The sequence below is a fragment of the Ursus americanus genome, chromosome 9, assembly GCF_024610735.1.
Source record: "Ursus americanus isolate L20-20 chromosome 9, mUrsAme1.1.p, whole genome shotgun sequence".
In the NCBI taxonomy this organism is placed as follows: Eukaryota; Metazoa; Chordata; class Mammalia; order Carnivora; family Ursidae; genus Ursus; species Ursus americanus.
The window spans coordinates 64888291-64910096 of record NC_142135.1 but is presented as its reverse complement, the minus strand read 5'-3'; the positions used below and the strand labels follow the sequence as shown (position 1 = coordinate 64910096).

The 21806-nt window shown below is 39.6% G+C and overlaps 1 protein-coding gene across 4 annotated transcripts in view; it reads right to left on the bottom strand.

Moving 5' to 3' along the window:
• Positions 1-4108: 4108 nt before the first annotated feature.
• CYP7B1 (cytochrome P450 family 7 subfamily B member 1) overlaps positions 4109-21806 on the bottom strand; it is a 168411-nt gene continuing 150713 nt past the window's right edge. For 2 of the 4 annotated variants that reach the window (XM_045789018.2, XM_087864861.1), the window contains 2 exons: positions 17616-17791; positions 4109-10160 (listed from right to left, as the gene is read on the bottom strand). In XM_045789018.2, the coding sequence (XP_045644974.2) occupies positions 9873-10160; positions 17616-17791 (464 nt within the window). In that variant the 3' untranslated portion in view covers positions 4109-9872. The other 2 variants (XM_045789019.2, XM_087864862.1) reach the window with 2 other exon arrangements.

The window sequence follows — 21806 nt, the reverse complement described above, 5'->3', positions numbered from 1 at the left end:
AAATGAGCCCGTCTCCTGCGCGCTCTGCATTGGCGCTTATAACTCAGATGCCCCCGGATTTGCCAAGCCAATGAGGTGCAGGTTGATTTAAATTTGCCCTTTTAAATCAGACATTGGACACAGTAGATGGAAGGGAGGGTGGGAGGGAGGGAACCAGGAGACAATAACTTCAGAGCAAAAACAACTCTCAGGGTTAAGAGTCCTTTTCTTCCCATTGGATCTCTGGCTCTTCTGATCCACTGATATGGGATTACTAGAACCGGGTTCTGCAGGTTGTACTGAATAACCAGGTGTCTGTTTTGCCCCAAGGCCAGGGCAAATGTTTGTACTGGGGATCTGGGAGAGCAGGAGACGGGAAGGGGCAGTTTTCCAGCCAGCCTAAGGTTGCAGACAGAACGGCCACAATCCAGGTACCCACCGCGCTGCTCTGCTCGCGCTGCGCCCTGGGAGGGACTCGGTATCCGCAGCCATAGAGCACCCCTTCTCCTACTGCTTCCCTTGGATTGGGTTCCCGGCCCCTCCTGAGGGAGCAAAAACATCCAACTTCCAAGTTTCTTGGCACAAAAAGCGAAGTTCAGGGGCTCTGCCTCAAACTCTCTTTCTAGATGTGGCAGTAGGATCGAGTTGTCCCCAGCGCCCCCACGGCAGGTGGGTTCACGTCCAGATGCTAGGCTTGTCAGGAACACCCCCACAGCCGTGTGAAACCCAGGAATTCTGCGAAAACGCCCTAGTTTTAAACCTCAAAGAGCTCTTTGCTTCCCAGCAAAGCTGGGGAATTCTTTGCTCGCTTTCCTAGGTTTAATTTGGGTTAAATTCTACCATTTTTTCTATATTACTCATCTTAACACGATTCAGGAGATTTCTGGACTATTACAAAATTACCAGGTACCCCTGAGTGTGTGTGCATGTGTGTGTGACTTTTCTTTCTTTCCCTTCCCCTGTGTTCTCTAATTCGGGCAACACAGAAATACAGATTATAAACTTTAAGAGAAGTGACTGGGCTGGGAAGGTTAGACTGCAAAGGGAAAGAGGATTTTGCAGCCCCCCCCATATATAATATAATAGACAAGTAAGCCTCCAGGATGCTTGGATGGGGAGTTAGCTTTAATTATGCACACTGTGATATCATTCTCCTTACCAGCTTGGGAAAGAGTTAATTCTTTCCCAAAGAGCATAGTTGCCCTTGTCTTCTCAACCTGATTCAGAGATGCAATAAAATATGAAGCAAATTTATGATCTGTTTCAAGCATTTTATTGCTGTATTTTTAAATTCATATATGCACATATAAGAACTATGATCTGTGAATAATTTGAAATGCTATAGTAGAATGATACATTTTAGATAAAACATAACCATATCTTTATATAATTGTCTCAGATTAAAATAAAAAAGAAAAATAGATTTCTAATGTGGACCAAACTGAAAAACTAATGACAGCCATAAACTGCTAACCAACCATAAATTAACATCTTCATCAAATGCTAAAATGGTATCAGTGGTTATATAAAGCAATTATTATTTCTCCTTATAAGTTTTAGAATAAAGTTCAGAGATATTTAAAGGATCCATTATTTACGAATGCTTCACAATCTTAAAGATTTCACATTTTATTAGGAGGATGGTTGCAACTCAAATCTGCTGTGTTAATAGAGATGTTTAGAGATGAGAATTTAGATTTAAACATAAAAATGTTTCATGGCCTAAGCTCATTTTATGCATTTATTCTGCTCTGGAAATTACTGAAGAACTTGGTAGAAGGATTTCTTTGTTAAATATCTTCATCTACTCTCTGAAAAGAGAAGACAAATAATACCTTATTATAATGGGAGAGACCCAGATTATCTACCTAACTGGTTAAAACATTAAACCATGCTCTGTCTATTCAAGTAAGTACAACTACATTTGCCATGTACAGCTTCTCTGCAGCGGCATGGCCAAAATTCTGGTGTCAGGCTGAGCCTGTGCCCTCCATCTGAGACGGCCACGAAAAGAAACGATTTTCCAAACCAGGCCTCCACAGAAACATGAAGAGCCATGGAAGGGGAAAGGAAAGCTATCGCTTGAATGTCCCATGTATCAGGAATCGGGGTCAAGGAGTATTTTACTTTAATTTTTTTTTTTTTTGAGAAGCAGCAGGCATATATATCTTTAAAGTATAGGTTTTTCAAGACAGTGAAATTAAGTAAAATCCAGAATTACAGAACAAAGTAAGCTCTTTTTAAAATGTAGAAAAAGAAATGTTTTCCGAAAACCACACTTCCTTGGATTGTAGAGATCTGCCCAGCATACCCAATCAAATGATCTCTGCCACCCAGTTGTTGTTTACAGCAGGTTGCCCTACAGGGTAGTTATTGTGGACGAACATCTCCAAAGTTCAGGGATTAACTAAGGTCCTCAACTGGCTAAGTCCTGGGAACACTCTTATAGTTTAACTTTTTGCAAACATTGTTCAGTCTGAGGACTTTCTTCTGTAGAAATGAATGCTATTTTATAGCTTTTGGGTAAATCTAAAATTAGTTCAAAATAAAAAGTTTAAGAAATGGATACTTAATTTCAAAACACAGGGACGGTACTTTCTGTATACTTTAAGATTCATTTTTAAAAAATCCAAAAGTGATTTCAAATACTTAAAAAAATTCCATTTAAAGAATAAAACAAAGACATTTGTAAAACTTTAAATATATTGGAGAGTACTTAGAAGTTGTGAAATAAAAGTATATTTCGTTTAAACATTAAGCATAAAAGATAAAAGAATTTACTAAAAAATTTGGGTTGTCAGATAATAATGATATGTATTTTATGTTAATTGTAATGGCTTGTTCTTAGAAATAAATATTATATTCCAGAAAATGTTCTCTTGTAAACAAATAAAAATCTCAAACTAATACATGCTTTATAAGTGTTTGAATTTGATTCAATGATGAATCATTAGATATTCATACCTTTACCTGTTATATACCTGGTATTAGAGTATAGTTACCTTTACCTCTAGTTTCTTCCATAGGCACAAAATGTTATAAGGGAAATAAAATGCTTCATGAGTCTATCTCTAAACATTTACTTTCTGTGTCTGCAATATATCATATCTCTCCTTATAAAAATGAATATATTTAGGAATTGAGAACATAAACTATGCCTCAAATAATTAACAATAAACTATATCAAACCCACTTAAAATTATTCAGCATAACCCCTGAGTATTTTTTCTATCCAGCTCTATCCCGAATAGAAAATGCATATCATTACTCACACGATCACGGCTAATTCCAGACAATTAAAAATAATTTTTTTTTTAGTTCACTCAATAAATGTTTTTCAGAGTAAAACTGAAAGCAGAGATCATTATTTTATAGATTGCCCACTTAATGGCATGATTTATCCCAGCTGTTAATACTGAGCTGAGTCGTCGAAACACACAGGAACACCTTTAGAGTCTGAGAGAAGTTCCTGTAAAATGTTCATGACTCCCGGAGTGTTTCTTAGAGAAGCCAAGTGTCCAGTGAAATGCTGGATGTAGTTACTGCAGGAGCCACATTCAATCCTCATCAACACCATTCTGTGGTGCTTGCTTTATCTACAGTTTGGATTTCAGCTTTATGAATAAATAGAATACTGTCCAAGCATTATTCAGCTTCATTCATGATCTGTGCTAAGTGAGCTGCAGAAGACAAAGACCACATCTAATGGGATCTCTCTTCCATTTTTTGTTCTCTCACATCTCTCCGCAGAAAGACTGCAATTATGAAGAACTGTGGTCTAGCAAGATCGGCCTGGTTCAAATAAACTTATTAAAAAACGTATTAGTCCCTGATATGTCTTGGGTCTGTTTTTATTATTTCCTACATACATAGCTAAGTTAAATATATTGAAAAATACTCTGAGTGTAACAATGAATGTACTTTTAGGGAGGGTATCAGAATATAAGAACGTGTGTGTGTGTGTGTGTGTGTGTGTGTGTGTGTGTGTTTGGGGTGTGTGTGGGGGAAGACAGGGATGTGAGGATATTCAGACAGCAAAATTATCCTCCAAATAACTTGCTATTTTGAACCAAATCTCCTGTCACCGGAACATGTTCCTAGTAGGGAAATACACACAGTCATTCACCTGTGCTTTAAAAGTTGATTTATTGAATTATTGTTGTAAATAAAAGATAATTAAATAGGTTTACAAAGGATTTTCATTTCTTACCTAATGTCTTTTTAAGATTTGCTTCCTCACAAATCCACATATATATCATTTTAAAATCAAAAGGTAATATTAAACAAACAATTCAGAACAACAGCTTTTTATAATATACGGCACTCCTCTGACTAAAAAATATTTTTAAACGTGTTGCCAAATTATCTCCTATTTAAAATTGTGCAATAGAGTTTTTCACAAATCAAATTTATCTTACTCAACAAAAGTATTATAAACAAAATAAAGGTTTAAGCTCAGAAGTCCAAACATCATTGATCACCGAATTTAGATTAACACTATGAAGAAGACTAAGTAATAATTGCTTTAGAGAAATAGTAGCGAGTTTTATGTGATTGCTCATTATAATTTAAAATAATGCTACAGGGAATGTAATCTTGGCTTGCTAACTTTTTCTTAATTGAGTATGTGAATATGAATACCTAATAATGCAGTTCAAGTAAATAATAGTTTGCAATATTGTGAATTTAATAGGTTAAAAACAGTGCACATTCTAAGGGCATATAATTCTTCTTTTATAATTACTGACATTCTTTAATGCTAAGATCAAAACCTAAATAATTTTTGTGCTTTGATCTTTGAAATTGGTTTTAAGATTCCACTGTTAAATTAGAAGACATTTACAGGAAATGCTACCCAAATTATTTTTTTATGAGAAAAGAAACAGAAATCATCATGTAGATTTTGAGTTGTGACCCCATTACCTTAGACGTGTGACCCCACACTTAATGATAAAATGAAGGAGATATAATTAAGTAGTGCCAGGAAAACCAAAAGAAGGCGGATGAATGTTCCCATGCAGGTTGCTTAGTAGCATGCCTTATTTAGTGGTAAACAGCTTTTTTTTTTTTTTAAATGTCTTCAAAGCATTTAGTTTTTGCTACTGAATGCTTCATTACTATTGGTCATTGATATAAAACAATATTATTATTCATTTCCTTTAATTTGAAACTTAGGGGAGGCTGTAAAAATGAAAAGATGGGTTTTTATGATATGTAAAATAAAGTTTTTAAGAGATTTTAGAGCCTCACCTCAGTAAGGTTTGGTTTGGCTATTTTTGTCATACAATCACAATACCCGATGTATATGTTTTATTGTATGTAATTATGCACATAGTAATTTCTCATTATAGAACACCACTTCGGAGTCAGTGATGGAAGGCTAGATCTAGTGGTAAATCAGAATTTTAAAACTGTTTTAAAGAGATGAATTTATTACTTCCAAGGACACTTCAAATAAATTAGTTGTGTATGTGTTGTTTTCCTAATAAATTGTGCGTTCTGGAAGAGGGGTAATCCAGCACCTAGCAACGTATCTAGAACAGAGGCAATGCTCAATAAATGTTTGATTGAATTAATGCATAATGAACTATGTAACGACTAAAAAATTATTCCCCTTAACAAATACCTAAGAACAGTTTTTAAAAGGCACAACCTTGTTAAAGTATCTCCTTTACAACTTTATGTTTGCACATTGCATTACACTTTTCAAAATGAATTCACATATCTTACTATGTTTAATCCTCATCAGGAACCCTCATGTCAAAAAGGCCTTATTATTTTTATTTTGTAAATAAGGAATTGAAGCAACGAGAGGCAAAACGACTGGTCGATGATAACAAACTAGTCATATCATAGCTGGAATCCATGTCTTTTAACTTATTTCTCCATGACATTTTTTATTCATAAACATGCTTTCATGACTAGATCTAAGACTCTCTTGTTTTGGTTCTACTGTCCATTCCTTTTATATAATATTTTCTCAACTCTTTTGTTTATTCTTATTTTCTATTCAAAATTCCTGTCCACACTTCTAATTATGAGTTAGGCAGAAATTAGGATTGAATAATCTCCTATGGTCTCTCTACTGTAACATCGCAAAAGTGTACTACTGAGACAAAGGTAAGAACATGGCGGCTTCTACTTCAGGTCATATGGTGGACTAGACGTCCTCCTAGTATAGCAAGAATGGGCTATGCTTTGTGGCAGGCAGAAGATAAAGCCTAGGGCCCGAGTTGGGCGTGTGTGTGTGAAATCCAACACTGCCACACAAAGCCAAGAACTTGCAAAGGGAACAACCTTAGTAGGTGACCTAGAAAGAAACCTTGCTCCACAGAGCAAGACTGGGAGTAGACTTCCCTCTCTCAGCGACGGTGAAGGAAAAAACAAAACAAAACAAAATAAAACAGAACAAAACAAAACAAAAAGTCTCTCCCATCTATCCTAATTGTAGGGCCATTTTATAGCTGATTTAAGGCCAGAACCCATGTTACCTATGTATCTCCCACCCTCCATCCCCTCTCAAGCTGCAAACTTAAAGTGATGTGCATTTGATAATAACGTCAGCAGTCAGACAAAAGAAACTCAACTTCTCCCCGGAGGAATGAGTTTAAAACTTAGGTCTTAAAAAATTTCCAGAGATAAAATTCCAAGGAACATGGGCTCAATAAATAAGCCATACTGAGTAAGAGTTAAACAAACTATAGAATCAGACCCACAAAACACTAATGATTTAGAAATATCAGATGCATAATATAAAATAAGTTTCTTAATATACTTGAAGAAATGGAAGAGGATATTGAGCATATGATGAAGGAAAAAAGCATCAAAAATGACAGGCAGGGGGCACCTGGGTGGCTCAGTCGGTTAAGCATCCGCCTTTGGCTCAGATCATGGTCCCAGGGTCCTGGGATGAAGCCCCATGTCAGGCTCCTGGATCGGCTGGGAGCCTGCTTCTCCCTCGCCTCGCTGCTTGTGCTCTCTCTCTCACCCTCTCTCTCTCTCAAATAAATAAATAAAATCTTAAAAAAAAAAATGACCAAGCAGATATGAAGAACAAAAGAGAGTTCTCAAACTGAAAATGTAATCACTGAACTTAGCAAATTCAGTGGGATCAGAAACGCTGAAAGCTGACAAGTTGGCAGCTTTCCTGGCTCAAAATCAACCCACAGAAGGGAGAGGGTCGTAAGGACCTGAGGATAGAACATAACAAATCTAGAACATCTCAGGGGGAGTGAAGGCAGTCATAGACCGCGCGTGTGTGTGTGTGTGTGTGTGTATGCACACATGTGCACGCTACAGGGGTTGAGGACAGTGCTTGTGGCAGCCCAGGGTAGAGGATGGTGGACACGGCAGTGGGAGGATAGGTAGGGGAGGAGACTGTAGTTCTTGCTTAGGCTTCTCCCCCTAATTAAATATCCAATGGATACAGTTTCCATTATGGGGTGAAGATATCATTAAAACATGGTGGGTGCTTGTTGTGGCATAGCAGTTAGAAACAACAGATTAAATATATATGTATATATGTATATATATATATATATAAAGTAATATGTATGTATCTTTTAAAACATGGAGCTTAATAAGAAAGTTAAGAAGGATCTCATATATAGAAAATAAGTTTATGCAAATTAACATGCACATAGGTAATATGTTTTATAAAAATATATACTTATGAAAAGATAAATATCAAACACATTAAGATGTTTGCCTATGATGGGGAGGAGTATAATGGCGAAGATTAGGGATAAGATAGAATAAGTAGATAAAGCCAGAGGGGCCTTGCCTGGACAAATCATAATCATGTACCATGAACTAAAAAGCATAAGGAGTATGATTACTCAATCCTATGAAGTTAAATAAAAAGAAAGAAACAAACTCCATGGATGAGATAAAGAGCAGGTCATGGTATAGAGACTAAACTGACAGTGAGATCTAAACAAATTACCTAGAATGTAAAATAGAGGTAGAAAATATGGGAAGGAAAGGTCCAACAACATGGGGTGTAGAGTGAGAGGATCTAATAGGGTCTGGGAGAGGTACGACTCCGAGGTTCTGGCGAAGAATATTTCCTACCTGATGAAAGACACACATTCTCAGACTCAAGAAGCATGGTGACATGCAAGTGTGATAAACAGAGACTAAGAACATCAAAGACAAAAAGAACACGTTGGCCCTATCAGAAAGAAGAGGCAGACTGCCCTCTGAAGAGTTAAACTAATGGCTAACCTCTTGATAGCAACAATGGAAGCCGTAAGAACACGTAGTCCCTTCAGAGTGCTGGGAGGAAATAGATTTGTGCGCACAGCAAAATCATCTTTCAAGAACAAGGGCAAAACAAAGACATCTCCAACCAACCAAAACCAGTTTAGACGGCAGAGCCTCATGAAGAAATGTTTAGAGCCTGTACTTCAAGAAGGAGACTATACATGCTAGACCACCTGTTTATTATTATTGTAAGTATTTTATAATATTACTTTAAAAATCAATTTCCTTTTTAAAAACAATAGCACGATGCTGAAATCATAGACGTTCCAGTCCACGCAACACAAATTAAGTGAATTTTATTACCTGCTTTTCCTATTTAAATACAGTCGCACCCTTTAGGTCAGATGCCAAATAATCACCAGGTAAGCTGAAATTAGAAAGCTTTGAATCACGGACACAATGCTGCACTGTGGCATAAAAAGTTATATTGCATTACATAATGGTGTAACTCAAAAGAATACACATAAACTCCAAGTCCAAAAGGTGATGTGTCAAGAACAAATACCGCGATCTGGTTTCTCAGTTTATCTAAATGGAAGAATTTAGGAAAGAGTTCACTGTAATACTGGTATAACCCTCAGAGTTTGCACTAAAACCAAATCCTACCATAAATCCTGTCATGATTTTAACATTTGCTCTTAACAACAAACCTAATACTAGCGTCTCGGGAAAATGCTGAATATATAATAGGTTTTGTGTGTTCTTATACGCTAAATCTTCTCAGCATCTAACTTAAAATGAGTGGTCTTACATAACAAGAAATTTTGTTGCATTGAGCCATAGTATACAAGAGTATACATAGTAATAAAGAACACTTATGGATGATTAAATATTGAAGTGAAGCTGGAGCATTTAATCTACTGCAAAACTCATTTAAGGCAAACGTACCCAGGCGATATAGACATTATTGATATTACACTTGAAGGGAACATTTTCATCCAGTTTATCTCATGAAAATTTAATTTCCTTCTTCTCTGAGAATTTTGAATTTGTTAGACTGTGTCCATTTCCAGCACAAATTTCCACTAGTACATAAACTGTGATTTTATTTTATTTTATTTTATTTTTTTTATTTTTAAAGATTTTATTTTATTATTTATGTGACAGAGAGACAGCCAGCGAGAGAGGGAACACAGCAGGCGAGTGAGAGAGGAAGAAGCAGGCTCCTAGCGGAGGAGCCCGATGTGGGACTCGATCCCGGTATGCCGGGATCACGCCCTGAGCCGAAGGCAGACGCTTTAACGACTGCGCTACCCAGGCGCCCCTAAACTGTGATTTTACATATTAGAAAAGAATCTGAGTGACTTAAAAAAAAATCCCACGGTGCCAAATTTATTGTGGTACATTAACCATGATGAGCAAAAATCACAATATGTAGAAAAACATAAAAAAGCTATTTTGAGTTTATCATTATGCTGATTTTGATGTCTATTTTCATGTCGACATCCTATTTTAGTTTATGATGGGTTTTGTGACCAAGTACGAACTGGATTGATCACAGGTCAAATATAAATTATCACTTTTTAAACAAACAAGGCGATTATATTTGCAGAAATTCAAAACAAATAGATGAGCCGAGGACATTTAGGTTAGTTCAGACAGATTTCTTCTCTTTCTTTCTCGCTTCTCTAAGATTTTACTTTGTACTTAAATAAAACATCTGAAGCTGGATGCTGAATACCAAACAAAAGGCGACTGTAGTTTGCTTCCATAGGGTTATCATCAATTATTTCTAAATCAAAATAAGTTAAAAGTACAACCAATAATTGCTTTACTTCAACAATTGCCAAAAATCGGCCTGGACATTTGCTGGCTCCGAATCCAAACGGCAGTAGGTAATACTTCAGCTTTTTCCCGTTTTTGAAAAAGGCGGTTTTCTTCTTACCGTCTTCTACAAAACGATCAAATCTAAACTCCTGTGGAGAAGAGACAAGGAGTGTTAAAGTGCAAAATTTACATGAAATAGTTGGAGGTCAGGTCCAGGAACTCTCTAGGTCTGTCTGAAAAGGCTCCTTTTAATCCTGCAAATGCCAGAGAGTAAAACTTGACTGGGTGCAAATTATGGATGATCTTTCAAACAAACTCAAATGCTAGTAGGAAATGACTTCTCCCTTATCAGAGTGAAATGCATATACCTATATGGCTCTTTTTCCTAATTTGCATCTCTCTCTTATGCTGAGTTTCCTACGTAGATATAGTCTCTGTATTTTTGTTCCCTAAGATGGTCCCACTTAGTGGACTGATTATGGGTACAAGGTAAGGGTTCCTGCACGGCCACCACTGTTACTGTGGGAAAGTGACTTCTATTGGCCACCGGAGCTGCCTGATAAGCTTTCTCTACTCCTTCTTCATCAGTTCCCAATGGATGAGGACTTCAACCTAAGATTCAGTGCTTACACTTGGGTTAAATAGAGATAAAATGAAATTTGAATTTCACATGAAGCACCAGAGAGGAACTAAGCCACAAAATCCCTCTTGCTTGTTTTTTTGATGTTGTACTGAATTTCTCCTAGCGTGGTGCTATTACAATGCACCCTCTTTGGGCTAACTCTAGGGTGGCACGTATTTCCGGTATGTTTTCATAAATAAGTTACATTAATTGTTACAGAAAATTATGGAACTGGTTTACCTAGGGTGTTTAGCCTGGAATTAATTTACTCTCACTTGAGTTTCTGAGAAGAAACTGAGTGACCTTATTTCAGCCCATGGTGAATTAAGCCATTGATTAAATTAATGCACGTGGCATGCATGAAAATGACCAAGTATTTCCTATACTTGGTGCTCATTAGCATTAGACCTGCTCAGCACACAGCTCTGATATGAACTACATGAAGTCAGAGGCAAGGAAGCAGGTCAGATTGAAAGCATTTCATGTTACAGCGAAAGCCCTACAATAGGCGGACAGATTCTGAATCCATCACAAATGATCTAATTTTCTCACTCAATATGAATGCCATCAAGATAATTTCCTTTAAAAGTACTGGGCTTGTCTTCTTTTACCTAGATACCTATTTTGATAAATAGTCATGGTTGGAAAGCACACTTTTGGTGGTGTCAATTCCCCTCCAACTTGCAAGTTGGTGCCATCATAATGGCCAAAGTAATCTGCATGAGAACACAAGCATTCCCCCTGCCCCAGACAGTTCTGGAATGTATCTGAATAGGATCTAACCAGTGCTAACCTGTCCCTCCCTATAGTAACGCACTAGGACACTCTTGTTGACATGCACTTTGCTCCTGGAGATAGAGTACAATATGGTACTCCCTCCTGATGACCTTTTTCCATGACTGGGGCCCAAGTCTGCTTGCCTGAGTTTAGGACTGCTGCTTCCTCCTTCTCACTGACCAACCTGAGGAGAGAACACTCCACAGGAGCTCCTCACCTAGCCAAGTCAGTTCAAGTTAACGGACTCATGAAATGATTTGTTGGAGAAAGATCTCACTATAGCCACACTATTTAAGCCAGGAAATACAAAAGGAGAACTTGACTTGGGTTATGACTTCATAGTGTCCTGACTTCATAAATCAGCCAACCATTGCTTTACTTCACGGCTCTCCTGTTCTTCTTTGTGAAAGTGAATGTGCTGCCCTCTGAGAGGCTGGTGGGATAAATGCATGATTCTCCCCCATCCCAGTGACCTGCAGGTAGTGTTCATATCCAATTCCCTCAAATTTCTACTCAGTCAGGGGCGCCTGGGTGGCTCAGTCATTCAGTGGCTGCCTTCGGCTCAGGTCATGACCCCCAGGGCCCTAGGATTGAGCCCCGCGTGATCAGCAGGGAGCCTGCTTCTCGCTCTCCCTCTGCTGCTCCCCCTGCTTGTGCTCCCTCTCTCACTCTCTCTGTCACATAAATAAATAAAACCTTTAAGAAAACCAAACCAAACCAAACCAAACAAAAAATTCTGCTCAATCAGCAATGTCACTCCTCTAGTTTTCCACCTCCTTCTATTCCATTTCCTCATTGTAAACATCCTAGAAATTCCTACCAGTTGTTTCTATTATGCAGCAAGAACAGGAAAGGCCAACTTCTTTTGCGCTGTTACTACCATCAAGCTCAAAGGGCACGTGGGCCTAAATGTATTTTTGAGTTAAAATTTACTTTCAGTTTGTTTTCCATGGTCAGTGTATGCAGACCTGGAGCAGAAACCAGTATCAGGACAGGCCTGTGGCAGAGGCTACGGAGGTGGTCTGGTTTTTGCCAAGAAGAGAAGGGGCGTAATAGTCTCAGCTGTGGGATTCTGGGGTCACAGTGACATAGAAGAAAGTGTTAGGAGCTCAAGATGCACACATTCATTTGGAGTCAACATTCACATTGACATAAACTCTTTGCAGTCACCCAACGGCTCAGCACTTTGCAACTAAAAACGGTCAATTAAATGCCATCATATGAGGTGGGTGAGAATAGAGAAATCACGAAAGAAAGGGTAGGACACTGTAACTCCCCATTCCTCCTCTCATAATTCTTGTGGTTGACTTCTGAACATCTTTCTTCTGCTGAGGTTTGTCTGGGCACCCATCACGGTAATCACACTGCTCTGGCCTCTGCTTCAGGATAGGTGTGTGAACCAATCTCGTCACGTTACAGAGGAAGCGTCTGCGAGGACATCTGATAGAACTTCCGTTCTTGTGAACAAAGCAAAACAAACAAACAAATGGCTAATCACCCCTTCTCCTCTGGACTTAGTTGGGTGTGAATCTGATGCCTGCAGCTGCTGTGGCCGCCAGGTTGAAGGCGGAGCGAGCCCACAGAAGGAGGCAGAGCCAAGAAATCCCAGGAGATCGGAGTTGTCACAGTGTCTTATTTATCTCTGTATTTTCCAAGCACCCAACATGGTGCTATGTACATAGTAGAGGCTCCATATACATTTGTTGAATTAATGAATAAATACATGACAATAAAGTATATTTTAAAAGCAATCGTCAGGCTTTTGAAGAAAACATAGATATTGAATGAGTAAATAAACATGTAGAGAATGAAGCGTAGATGAATATTCAGCCATCATAAATAGAGAATGGTATAATATTTAGCCCTAGAAATCGAGACTGGATGCATGATACAATTTTCGGATAGAACAGAGTTTTGGTACAAGTGACTAGGAGCACTGAACACCCTAATTTGTGTGCTCCAATTATTGCGTTTAGTTCAGTATAAGAGATTTTTTGGGAGCACTTCCTGTATGTGAAACATCGAAGTTAAAAAGGCATTAAAACGTAGTCTTGTTGAGGTGGGTGACATACAATATAAGCAGGTTTCCTATTCACTCCATTATCATTTTGCGTGTAGGAATCCAGATTAGAGAAAAGATATGGAATTCCTAAAATAAGAACTGTCAGTGTTTTGAGTGGACAACTAGGGGGCTACGCTCTTGCCCTGGGTTTACAATCAGCCCTCCTGGGAGCAAGATGACAGAGCTCCTTTTTATCTGCATGACTTAGGTTCCAATTCGTTTGTACCAGCTCGAGAGTGTGTGCACATCTCCCAGCTCTGCGTTTGGGTCTTCATGTGAGTCACATGAAATCAGCCACGTGGGAGTATTTAAACCACAAAAATGGACAAAATCAGGGCTTTTCAGAGGGCTGTTTTACCAGCACGCTGCTGGTTCCAACATAGCGGGTACGAAGGCCAATTTACTGGGATGGCAGAAACCCTCTCAACACGAAGCACTTAGCTCTGAGAACACAGCCGTGTGATAAGGCCAATTCCCTAAGCTCTAAGCTCTTAAAGACAAGGACCTTCTGTGCCCCCCTCCCCCATTATGCCCATCAAAGTGCTTTTTGGATAACAGATGCTCAGTATACATTTGGTTTCTTGAAGTAGACTGGTGGCATGATTTCTATTCCAATTTGAGGTACAGACCAAAAATTAGAGTATTTCCTCATTTGTTATGACTAGCATATTTGTAGAACAGTGACAATAATCAGACTAATATTGATACAACAGTTTTTATAGTGATTTCAAATTTATTCAAGGGCTTTCAAATTCGTTTTATCATTTTAGAATCCCTACACGGCTGACAAGTTAGATGGGGCAGACTTGCATGAGGTTAAATAAGGTCTTTCAGCTTCCCAGCTTTCGGGAGTGCTCTGATGGCTTTGTAACTACTTTGTTGTTCCCTGTGTCCTTACTTTAGGAGGCTACATGGCTGTGATAAAGTGTTACCACCTTAAAAGTTCGCTGTTTCTTCCCTATGGCTCAGCAGTGTTTCCAGGCTTCCCTTTGTACCTTACCACCTCTGGCCACAGAAGAACCAGCCAATAGAGTTGCTCCTCTCCATAACTCCGGGTTGGGAGGCTGCATTTTGGCAGAAAGGAAATCATCACTGATTATTTGAGTGCCAGTTGCTTGAATTCTGGCTAATGATAGATGTAAATTTGAGGAAGCCTTCAGAAAAATTTAGAAAGCTATCTATTCCTAAATTATCTCAGCTCTTTTGAATGGCATTTAGACCAACAAAGAGAGGGAAAGGAAAATTGAGGAGGGGTGTTTCCTGTGCTCTCTCTCATTGTCTTCAATATTAGTTGCCAATTTATTTCCCATGCAGGCAAGAGCCACCTAAGTGCTAATATTACAATAAACTAAGCAACCAATATTCAAAAAAAGAATAATTCTTCACCCAGAAGTTACATGTTAGTAGCTTGCAGACTCGGGTAAGTCCCCAAACGCTTTTTGCTTAGCCCATGTTGTGTTTTTAAACATTATTTTCCCAAACATTTAAAAATTCTAAAGTTGACCCCAAAATCTGTTTTCTGAGTTTTTATTGATTGATTGATTTTTAATTGCTCAGCCAGGCTTGGCCTACGTGCCTGTGAGAGCTGAAGGCTAATTCAAAAGTAGCCAAATGGTCAGATACCTCTGCGCTTTTCTTTCCCCATAGTTTTTACCACTCCTGATGGTATTGTTACATTCACACACAAGCCACTTCATCCATTTGTTCTAGTTAGGCCCAGGACATATTTGAATATGCAATATCGATGGTGATTTAAAATTCTAATTGAAGTGTATTTTCACTTTCAGAACATTCATCCATTCCAGCATCCTCTTATTTACTCACCCTGTGAACGCCCTCGTGTGCTAGGCATTGAGAATGCAGAGAAGGCAGTGAGTGAGGTGGTCTTTCCCCTTCTGGAGCTTATGGCATATGGGAGCACAGACAAACAAACAAGTCATTGGAAACCCACAGGTGATATGCACTATAACAAAGGTACAACAGGCCATGGAGTGGGCACTGGCAAATTCTCTGAGGAACGAGGTGGGAATCAGGGACACTGCTAAAGAAGAGGTGATCAAGGGTGATTCTTGTGGAGTACTCTCTCTGGAACCTCTTGAGTGGACAAGTAAGGAGGAACATTCTAGAAATAGAGAGATGTGTGCAGGAAGACCATGGACTTTTTTTCAGAATGTGATAGTCTAGAGTCTCTTGGGCTTGAACATCCTGAAATCACGCCTCGTTGGGTTGGGAGAACTATGTCCTGCGAAAGCTCTTCAGTCTGTGTGTCCTCCAAGAAGAGCTGTACTTATATCTGGAGCTAGTCTTCACATTTCTGGACTAACAGCTATTGTCTGTTTTCTATATCTGAGGCCTGGTCTTCCCATTCAAGGTCTATAGGGCACAAAAGATAGGCAGTGGGGAATATGAGCCTGTGAAGAGCTCCTGGCTCAGTGCTCTCAGTGACAAATGGCCAAGGACAGAATTTCCCAGGATTTGCTTCTCTTTTTTACTGTCAGTGGATGGTGGTTTCAGATGGGCATCTGTTCTATGAACATCTATAGTGTCTGATTGTCATCCTAAGTTGGTAAAAATGACAGGAATAAATCTATATGCCTGTTAGCGGTAGGTGCTCAGTAAATGTTTATAGAATGAATGATTATGAAAGACCTTGCCAAATCGTATAAAAATGGTTCTGAACCATGTCATATTCTTCTGTGACAATAATGATCAGCATTCCACAACTAATTTCAAGAAAACAATGTTGGCAAAAAGTTAGCTAGTTAATTTTGGAGACCAAAGAACAGTACCGCAAAAACAGCGGTAATTTGGTAAACGTTTATTGTATATTTGCTGATAACTTTAATGTTGATTTTACTATCATGATATGAATGGTAAACTTAATGACTAGTGGAATAGTCACATAATGAAACTAATAAACAGAAGTTAAATAAATAAAAAAATTTAGATAGAAATAAAACTTAAAATTTAAAATATTTTTCAAATATTAGTTCTTATTTGCCCTATTTATTGAATATCTATGTGTGGAATATTTCTTTTTATATTTACAAATGTGGAGACAAAGCCAGTTGTATGCAGAATGTTCCTTCACTAATACCCTACTTCTGATTTGCTATCACCATACATATAATGCCTCTTCTTGTGAAACACATAGAAACCATATGCATACTTTCCTCCTCACTTAAAAAATTTTGCCTTTGCTGGTGAAATAGATGCAAATTTTCTCATTATGTTTGGAGTCTGTCCTCTTCTTATTAATTTCCAAAATTCAACACTATTTTAATCCAGCCTGGCTGCAAAACATCTAACTTAGAAGTGGTTTAAAAGTGATCCAGCTATGAACCGCTCAAAAAGAGCACAGAGGTTTACCTTTGGAAAAATAGCATTTTATATACAAAAACCATTGTAGCCACAACAGTGCTTCATGAGACACACAGGCAGAACATGACTGCATTCAATTTGCATGCAGGCGGTGAACCTCTGAAGTATTAAGGGATGGGCCTGGGTGGATTAATTTCCAGTCTTTGATATTCATTAACTCCAGCTTCAGAAAAAATACAAGGAGATGACACAATTACCCTCAGAGCTTCACCCGTGAGCAGCAGCTTTACAATCTCAGGTTCATAATGCCATCCTGATTGATCAAAAAGGGGCATACACCTTTGGTCAGAGGTGAAAAAGTATACGGGCTTAACGACGGCAATGATGGTGTTTGATTTGGGGACCGTCAATCCCACTCTAGAAACACTTAGCAAAACAGTCATCATTCTTTATTCTCTAAGCCACCTGTCAATAGCTGGCCCTCCATGGTTTTCAGTAATTCTCTGCCAAGCAAAACCTATTTTTGGCCTAAAGGTAATGATGGCCAAGGTACAATGCTCATATCATTTGAAGAAGCCAGCATTTAGTCTCATCGTTCTATTTCTATTTATAGACCGCAAAACCTTTGAAGAGAGATCCTTAGGAAACACTTCAGTAAGTAGGAACATTTTCCCATTGGAAGGCAGGACAGAGGTCATCAATCCGTCTCAAATTCCTTCTGGAACAAGGTGGCAGAAGGAAGCTACAGAAAGACAGTGTGAGGAGGAGGAATGAGCTTGCAGTTATCTAAGAAGTAGCAACGACCGCCTGACGCTTGTTTACCTCTGGAGCTTCAAAGATTTCCGGGTCATGATGTATGGCTGGAGGAAAGATGGCTACCAAGTCCCCCTTTCGCAAACAGTAGTCCTGCGTCTCTGAATGCAGAGTCAAATCCTCTTGAACAAAACGAATGATGCTTGAAAATGAGCATAGTCGTAAAACCTCGAGAACGGTGCTTTCTGAAGGACACAAGCAAGCAACAGCTTATTAAAATATGACTGCTCCTGCACAGTGCTGTCCATCTGCCATTAAGCTCATTACCAATAGCTTTGATTGAAAAGGGAACCCTCTCCTAATCAGTTCCGTTGAGCACCAAGGGGGAGCCGTGGTGGTCTTGGACCACCAGAGCAAGGAGGAGGCGGGGGAGACGGCTGTGACCTGGCCCCAGTCACAGACAGAAAGCTGCTGTGCTGTACTTGGGCTGAAGTCATTAGCTGGGATTTTTGTAGGAAGGAAAGGTTTGCAAGAGAGAAATGCTGTGTGATAGGCATAGCCATTGGGCATTAAACCCATCTCCCAGCCGAAGAACACTGCTGGTGGGTTATTTCACCACCCTTCAGAACAGCTACATCTTTAAAGCCAGGCTTAGGCATTAATAACCACTTAGGCAGTTAATAGTAAAGTAATTGTAGTAGTGCTTTCTGCGATGGCTTAACACTTAATTTCTTTTATGCTAGCTGTAAATAAAATGTGGGTCAGCATTTGTTGGAAAAATTTCAAAGAAAAAAAGACTTTCACAGGATTCAGAAGAAAACCATATTTTCCTCAGCATCCAGGGAAAATAACAGCCACCGTCATAACCTGGAAGATTCCAGAAGCTGAATGTCCTTGCTTTCCCAGTGGCCTTCACCTTTTGCTCCTAGCATGACAGATTTTATGGCTAATTTCCGGCAATTTATCCTGGCAGTTTGAGGAGGAATTCCTTTGGGAATAATATGCATAATTTGCATAAATCATTCTGATAGCATGCATATCAGCATGTAGCTCCTGTCTAGGTCTGCATCTCTGCCTTCATAATCAAAACTGACTATGTTTTCACCAGCGTGAATGGGGCCTAGAATATAAAGCTTGATTCTTTCTAATCAGCAATGTGAAAAAGAGCTCCAAATTGAGCGGTTTTTCCCCTTTCACATGGTAACAAATGGTTGTGTTTATGGCTTGCAATTTAGAATCACACACACACACACACACACATACACACCCCACTTTCTTAGTATTCAGCAAAGCTCAGAAACACAGAGTACTCAATTATTCGATTATAGCAGTGCACTGGTCAGGGAGGGCTTGCATCAGCCAAAAAAGAAAAATAAATGCTATTTCACTAAAACTGAAATCTACGCACAGCTTGCACAGGGATATCAAGTAGCTTTGGGTGCCTTCTCCCAGGACATTTCTGCCCCAGCGTGCCTTTGTCTAAAGAAATGAGGCTGCGGTCCCCTCCGTGTGGCCAGTGTGTGATTCAATGTGACGTACAGTGAGGCTGTGCATATTCCTTTGGACTGCCTTCATTATTATAATCAGGCAGAGTCAAATCGGTTTGTTGGTGATGAGGCCAGAAGAGAACTTTGGTTTCGGAACAGGGACTCCACTGCAGATAGCCACAAGGCAGCTGACACGACGGATTTCAGCTGGCAGGACACCAGTGACCAACATTTCTGCGGTGCAAGGCGAGGGTCGGCTTCCCATGTAGTGCTGCTGGCTCTGCTAGCTCACCAATGGCACAGCATCATTTTTGCTTGTGGTGTGAAATGGTAGCTGACATGTGCAGCAGTGCTGTTCCCCCAAGTCCAGTAGGGGTGTGGGAAGAAGCGATACAAAAGCAAAATCATCGTAGGGTGGCTCTGTGACAGGGCGGGCATTTACCAGTCCGAACAACACGGTCCCATCTGATTGGCCGACGGGCTCGAGGGAAGCATGGCAGCTTGTGCCCACTGCGGGATCGCAGATGACAATTGGGCAAGCATATCTTATGCAGAAGTTAATCACAATAATGGAGCACAAAGTGTGGCTTAGCGGTCAGATCGCAAATGACAAATCTGTTTTACCTTCCAGGACCGGTTATGTGTGCAAGACGATGTTGGCTCTCGCTCTGAGCGATCATGCCGATAATCATTAGATGACAAAAGTAATGAGTTGCATTATTATCAACAATGGAGAGGGGGGCTTCCGTGGCTCTCTGCGTTACAACATACAGACACAAAAGCCAGCAGCTTTTCCACCAGCCCCAGTAAGAGCGCGGGCAGAGCTATATGTTGAGAAGAATGACAACTGCACAATAAAAAAAATTGCAGCCTCTACTTGTAGTTGTCATAGTTGAGCAGACACCAGCCAGTGCCACTGACAGACCAGCTGGGCCCTGGGAGGACTTCCATGCTGCACCAGGAGGCACAGTAAATTATCCTGCGCGGTGAGCAACATCTGTTTCTGCGCGAGTGCCGAACAAACAAGGCAATTTAAAACATACCAAGGGATAACCAAGCAACAAATGAACATGACCCTCATTTTTCCCCCCTTCTCACACACGAGGTGTTAAACTTCATTGTGCAAGCACTCCACGAAAGAGAGGCCAGGTTGGTATTTGATAAGGTGTTGTCAGAGAGATTTTACATATTTCCAAAATGGAAAGAAAAAGCTTATAGTATTGTTATTCTTAGAATCTTCCTTCCCCCTGCTATCTTCATTTCTTTTATACCAAAGCTAGCACTCAGTTCTCAATTCGCTCTAGAATTAAAAAAAAAAAAAACTTTCCATATACTTATAAATATTCAGTCTTTAAACCTAATTTGCTATACTTAGTTCACATGCCTTCAAGCATTTGTCTTCCAATTTCCACTGAATAAATGCGTACTAATGAGAACTAGAGCAAGCTGCTGAGGCAGAGCTGGGTGACTTGGGTCTGGCCTGCCACCAGCTTGTGATAGGCGGGCAAATTGAGTTAAAATGAAAAGTCTTGTCAGCTGAAATTCAACATGGTAGCCAAACAGCAAGCTGTCAATCATCCAGCCAAAACAAGGGACTGTAGGTAATAAAAGGTCATTGTGATCATTAGTGCACTTGGCTTTCATATGCAAGTTAATTTTAATTAAACATGATCTCTATCTGTAAATGTTTTATAAAACTTATTGTGCATAATGGATTGTTAATTTATACTAACATTTAGCAGGTAATAGGACCCTCTACTTATTAAATGCATCGTAGAGAAACGGCTATCAAGAATGCAAATATTTTGTGGATAATTTACACCAGGCACCACAAGGCGCCAACCATTGCGATTGTGACGAAGATAAGGCTGCCTGTGTTTTATGAAGAACTGAGCTTTACTAACCGGTGTACAGGAGGAAATTGGATTACGGAATTCCCACGATGAATTTACAATTCAGAGCCGGAACTACCTTCTTCACCTGGCTAGGACAGATCTGTTTCTCTTTTCTGGATCTAAAAATATTCTGATTAAAAATATTCTGATTAAGTATCCCTTCTGAGCAAAAAGCTGGGGAATGTGTTGAGCTAAGATGCTTTACCATGTAACTGTGAAGGAAAATGGCAAACGAAAGATGTGCCAGTAGAAAAAGGCATGTGCACGTTCTCTTTTGCCCTCAGATCTCCATTCTGGCTGTAATAATCGACAGATGATTCTCATTTGCAGATTTAAAGCATTGAAGCAGCGCATGGCAATCAATAATGCATGTAACGATGCAAACACAAATAAGCACATCCAAGTTTCTGCCTCACACTTAGGCCATGTCTGTATATGTGGAATGAATGTACTGTGACATGGCCAGGCTGTTAATTTGGGTCATCTTAATGATTGGTGCAGACTGTCACACCATCTGATTAGCCATGGTGATCAGTGGACAGCAGTGATGGCTGGAGCGAAATGGACAGCCAGGCCCCACCGCGCACCACTGGGGCCGAACACGTGGGCGGTCTCACAAAGGTGGATGAGAAGGGGGGAGAGGAGGATCTGAGGGCTGCGGTCTAGAAGGTGTAAAGAAATGGAGTGAGGCTCCAGATGTGTGTGCATTTTTACATGACTGCCTTTAAGACAGGTGAGAAGGCAAATTAGAAATTATAATAATCACGGATGCTGGGTTGAGCATCTGATTCTTGGTTTCGGCTGGGGTCATGCATGATCTCAGGGTGGTAGGATTGACCTCGTGCCAGGCTCCCTGCTCAGTGGGGAGTCTGCTTGAG